Below are 6,000 nucleotides of genomic sequence, written 5' to 3' on the forward strand. Positions count from 1 at the left end.
ACCAGGAAGGAATGGGGAGGAGAAGGAACAGAACGAGCTGTAAGAAATGTATTACTCTCATAGCTTCACTCCCCATCATCACCATCCATTTTGGCAGTTCCTTCCCTCAACTTAGGTCTCCACTTTCTTGCCCTCATCACCAGAGCAGACTAATTCTGGAATTATTTAACTTTCCTGTATATATATGACTTGCCTCCAATATGGCAAAACTAAAGTAACAAATACATGCAAACATATTTTCAAGGCAAACAACCCTTAGAACACTTGATTTCATGGATATTTTTCAGTTACATAATGGATTAAATAGGTTTTTGTGAGTTAGTCCGAGAAACTACAACAACCGTTTACAATATCTGAGCCATTAGTTTTCTTCCAAGTTACATCACTGGCTCCCAGAGGTAGTCTTGCCTTTGTCCTGTGTAGGTTTTATGACCTTAGACTCAAGTCTTTTCTCTCTGTGCCTCAGTTTCCTCACGTTTAAAATGAGGATGTGGAACAGTCGGTATCACATTTACTACCACTTTCTTTTGAAACGTGTGATGCTGATGTTGTGTATGATTATTTAACTGTAACACCTTGTTTTCACAGACCATAACTTTCTTTTGGGTAAGGATCATGTGTTATATGTTCCTTGTACCTGGTAGAAGCTCAGTAATACTACATATTAATTTTGCGGGTGGAAGGAAGGAGAACATGCCAAAGTCATAAAAATGTCCAAGGATTTGTTTATGCTTCCATCATAAACTTCGACCAGAAATAAGAACTGGATTCCTTAATCTTCAATATTCTCCATAGGTGAACTCTCTGAGTTCCCTGTCCTCCACACACCACTATTTTTCCCTCTTTCCCCAAACCCTCCCGACCATTCGTACACATATCTCAAACCTCTACCTATATTAAAAGTTAAGGAGATGTCTAAAACATCTCCAAATCCCCCAACCGCATTTAGCATAACACTTGAAAGCTTGTACTCTACCACTGAACACTCCTTCTAATAAAACTAGTTAGGAAGGAGGTGCAGCTCTAAATTTGGAAAAGCAAATCCATCCTAGCCTTACTCCCTCCCCACAATGGGGGAGCAAACCTGCCACATGAGGGAACCTTCCAGGCTTAAGCTTATACACCTCGTTAGGGCCGAAAGCGCTAAGGCAAAGAGTTCATAAAGGAATTTTAAAAAAGAAGACGAATCGTCTGGTTTCCTAGAGCTCCACTACAAAAACGGGGGAGGGGGGCTGGGATATAAGGCCTCTGAGACAAATTCAAAATCGGGAAAAGGAAGGTTCTAGCTTTCAAAGGCTCCATAGATTGATTTCGAGCCGTCCAAAATCCACTACCATGCGTACCGGAAATGGAAGGGGTTAAATTTTTGCGGATGGATGGAAACAGCAGGGCTGGTAAAACTCAAGGGTGTGGGTTTGGGGTTTGCAAGGTACAGCTGGGGGGCGGGGAGAAGAGAGGAGGTGGGGAAGGAATTGCTATAGCCAGATGAACAGAGAAAAGAGAGAAAGTAAAATGCCGGCTGAGAGGAAAATCGGAGGGCAGGGGTGAAATAGGGAGGGGGGAGCAGGGAAGGCGAGGGCCAGTGAAGGAGCCCGGGAATGAGCGCGGGTCCAAGAAAGGTGGGGGAGGGGGCGGTTGGGAGCGCAGGGTGACCAGGATGGGGGTGGGGTGGGGAGGCGACTCAGAGTTCTCGCTTGAGGCAGGGGTGCGGGGATCTACCTCCGCGCTCAGCGGCTTCTCGTACCTGTTGGTGTGGAAGCGGTGGAGGGGGTCGGTGCGATGGCAGGAGGACAGCTGGCAACCGAAGTCGCTGATGTCCAGGCAGCCTGGTTCCTCGCTCGGGCAGGTGCCCACCCCGCGAGGGGGTCCCAGGAGCGGGAAAGGTTCCTCAGGGGTTAGAAACTTCTCGTACGAAGTCGTGGCCGACGCCTCGTCGGACATGATTGGAGACGGCCTGGCTCGGCCTCCCTCTCGGGCCCCGGGCTGCTCCCGCGCTCGCCCCTGCCCCACTCTAACCTGTCTGCTGTCGCTGCCGCCGTCGCCGCTGCCGCGCCGGGGTGTGCCTGCTGCAGCTCACTGGCAGGTTAAGCGCTGCGACGCGCAGCGGCCCGGGAAGTGCGGGGCGAAGAGGCTGCTCAGACCACAGTGGCCAATCGGCCACTCAGTCAACGCCTCAGTGGCCTCTGTGGCCGCCCGGGTCTCCAGCGCCAGCCGGTCTAACCCAGTCAACGCAGCGCCACGGCCGCCGGGCCCACCCACTGCGCTCGCGGCTCCTGACTGCTGCAGTCTGCCCCGCGCGCAGCGGGAGAGGAAAGGCGGAGAGCGGCCGCTCCCCGTGCCCCCTGCTGGAGCGGAGGAGGAACTGAACCCTGTGCCCGCCCCGGCTCGCCGCTCCCCGCCCTCCACGCCTGGAAGCAGGGATGCCCGGTTCTCCAACCTCTTCCTCGGCCTTCCCATTTGCTCCTAATTGCTAAGCGATGAGCCGAAGCCGTGAGAGAAGGGACTTGGCCAAGGTCACACTGCGGGTGCGTGAGAAAGACTCCAGATGCCCTGGTTCCCAGCGCACTCGATCATTCTGTCTCAATTCAACAAGTACTTATTGCGCTTCTGCAGTTGTGCGTGCCCAGCACTGTGTGATAGGGGATATGGACCAAATAGGACAGAAAAAAAAAGTTCCTTCCTCATCCTTGATCTACCTATGCTGGAGCCACCAGGTTACTTAGAACTGCTGGACACGTAGTGCTATTTTGCGCTCTGGGCTTTGGCTTCCTTTATGCTCTCTGCTTGAAATGCCCTGCCATTTCTTCTCTGCTAGTCCTTAAAGCCCCAGCTCAAACGGTGCCTGTACTGTGAAGCCTTCCTTGACTCCCAAATAAGAGTTAGGCACTCCTGTCAATGCCCCTGTAAAAATTGTATTATGACGCTTAACTTGTTCAACTTAAATAAACGGACGTACTAGGTGCCACGTACTGTCCTCTCCTCCTATCTCTTCTCTTTTCTTTGTATTCTAGACAAGTGGTTCTCCAAATCTTGGAAGAGAAAAATTGAAAAAAAAGAATATCTGAGAGGAAAGCACAAAATTGCCAGCTTCCTATTTTGCCAAATGAAGACAATTTTTAAAACTACTATTATTTGCATGATGTATACAACCTACTCTCAAATGTTTAGAAATTAGATAGATAGGCAGATGGATAGATGGATAGACAGATCAAATGATACAGAACATGTGGCAAAATGTTAAAAGTTGGTGGATCTGGGTAGCCGAGTTGGGGGGAGGCGTATATTGGAGTTCTCTGTTTGGGTTTTGTAAAATTCTCGCAACTGTCCTGTAAGTTTGAAATTGTTTCAAAATAAAAGGTATAAGAACAAAAAATATATACTATTTTATAAAAGGGATCACATTTCTACATTAAAATAATAGGACATAATCTTTCAATTAAAAGAAAACAATTCTTTACATTAAATATATTTACCTTTATGGAAAAACTTATCATATTGAACCCTGAGGGACTCAAAGAACCAAAGCAGGTGGAAAGGAGAGTGAAAGACATCCCAGGGGAAAGAAAGCAGGAGAATGGGAAGGAGAAAGAAGCCAAGAGAAGTGGGGACTGTCACACAAACAAGCCCACTCAATCTTAAACTCTATGCCTTGCCTAACCTATGCAACATTTATAGAGGAAAACAACTCCTCAACCACTCCTTTAAAATGTATATGTTGTCTTACTTCAGTTGCTTAATCATCTAACTGTTGAGCATGCCTTCTTTCATTTAGACTGCAGGAAGGTAGGTTGCACTGTGAGTGTAGCTTTCATCCTGATTGAGGTGGGCCACACCTTAACTAAAATAACCTCATGTAAAGGTCCTACTTACAAGGGTTCACAACCACAGGAATGGATTAAACTTAAGAACACGTTTTTCTGGGGTACATACAGCTTCAAATGATCACAAACAGCTTCATGAAGATGTAGCATTTATACTGAGTTTTATGACAGATATTTCTAAAAAGATTTTAGGTAAATGATTCTTACTGAGAGAATGCTTTTCCTGTAAAAGAAGTCCCTCCATATATTTCTCATTTGAGAAACACTGATTTAGACACTGACAGCAGTACATAGAGTGTGTGTTCTGTGTGTATAAAATTTATATAAATGTATGGTAATAATGCATCAAGTTTATAACCATTAAGAATGGATAATTGGGGCAGTGTGACCATGACTCAGTGGCAGAATTCTTGCCTGCCATGCCGGAGAGCCGGGTTCAATTCCCAGCGCCTGCCCATGCAAAAAAAAAAAAAAAAAAAAGGGATGTCTGTGTGTGCATCCTAAGCAAATCCTACATGAGTGTCTGTCAAATCTTCTTCCTTACTCTTATGAGGACACTTGTCATTACATTAAGTACTCACTTGGATAATCCAGGATATGGTCCTTAATCTAATCACATCTTTGGCCATGTAAGGTAGTAATTACATGTTCTGAGGATTAGGACACAAACGTATCTTTTGGGGGGTCACCATTCAGTCCACCATAATGTCGTAGTCTAAATCACTTGCTATTCTCCAAACCATAGCATGTTTTTGCTCTACTTACTGGGCCTCTTATAAAGCATGACATGAAGAGGCCGGAGGTGAAAAGAAAGAAACCCAGAATTCCCCTAGAATAGTAAGGATTTCAGTTCTTGAATCAGGGCCCGTTTTTGTCTTCTTTATTGAGTTAAATTTTCTACTGATCCCTTTTTCCCTAAAGGACAAACCAATGGGCCAAAATGGACAGTAGGTGATGTCACAGACAATTCTGATAAAAATGTCAAATCACAAAGTGTTAGACAAAATAGCTTTAAGGTTAGTGATTAATCCTATTTTCAATGAAGACAGTGAATGTTACACCTGGTTTTAAAAAAAAGGAATGGTCATAATTTTTATAAAGGAAAAAAATCTTGAGATAAAATATCTAATAATTCAGAGACATAATGTACATAATAGGCCAGAATATACTGAGCATACAGGAAGATTATACCTAGAGAATAGCAAGAATATAAGGAGATTCAGTAAGCCTGGAGCTGGTTTTAAACATTTGTATTTTAATAAAACTTTCACATGTCTGCTGCACATCTTCAATTGAAAACCACTTGCCTAGAAGATGCTAGATTCAAATTAAGAAGTAAGGTTGTGGCCAAGTAACATTTAAAATAGCTGAAATTATGACTGATAACACTATACTGTTTTGCATAACAGCCTCAAGCACAGCATCACCAGAATTCTGATCTGTGAAAACACCATGGAAAGTGAGGTCACTGAGAAATCTCTAGATAATTTCCATATAGCAAACAATTTCTGTAATATTTATATTACTATTTTGCCAATACACATAATCCAGGGAAGGCTGAGCATCTCTTCCATTGTGATGGCTCTTCCCACGCAACTCATCAATAATCATATATCAAATAAATTCTATCACCTCTCTTTTTATAATGTGAAAGAATAAATCTTTGAGATTTTTCAGGGGCCCTCTGGGAAATCCCAAAGATAGTTTTACGTGCAAAAGATATCCTAAAAGTTATTTTATTTCATAGTGCATTTTGGATTCATTTTTTAGGAAGGAAAAAATATCAAAAATTGTGAGGTAATTCACAAGCTACATTGTACAACACAAAGTGTGAACCCTAATGTAAACTGTGGACAATAGTTAATAGTATAATTATATTGTTTCATCAATTGTAACCAAATTACCACACTGATGAAATTTTAATAGGGAAAACCATTTGGGTAGAGGTGGGGGTATGTAGGAATTCTGTACTCTCTGCATAATTTTTCTGTAAACCTACCCAACTGCTCTAATTAAAAAATGTGACAAGAGTTCAGAGTTCATCTTGCTATAAGAAAATGGGATCATTGAACTGATATTTTAAAGTAGAATACATCAAATTGAGACCTGAAGACATGGCAATGAAAGCCTTTCTACAAGAAGGAGCAGCATGAGCCAATAGCACAGAAATAATAAAGAG

The 6,000-nt window shown here is 43.4% G+C and overlaps 1 protein-coding gene across 1 annotated transcript in view; it reads right to left on the bottom strand.

Annotated features, from left to right (window-relative positions):
* The window catches only part of FAM199X (family with sequence similarity 199, X-linked), a 38,378-nt gene extending 36,112 nt beyond the window's left edge, over positions 1-2,266 (bottom strand). Inside the window, exon 1 of the mRNA XM_077146167.1 lies at positions 1,745-2,266. Coding sequence (XP_077002282.1) covers positions 1,745-1,941 — 197 coding nt within the window. The 5' untranslated portion in view covers positions 1,942-2,266. The remainder of the gene's footprint in view (positions 1-1,744) is intronic.
* Positions 2,267-6,000: the final 3,734 nt, after the last annotated feature.

The sequence above is a fragment of the Tamandua tetradactyla genome, chromosome X, assembly GCF_023851605.1.
Source record: "Tamandua tetradactyla isolate mTamTet1 chromosome X, mTamTet1.pri, whole genome shotgun sequence".
NCBI classification, from domain to species: Eukaryota; Metazoa; Chordata; class Mammalia; order Pilosa; family Myrmecophagidae; genus Tamandua; species Tamandua tetradactyla.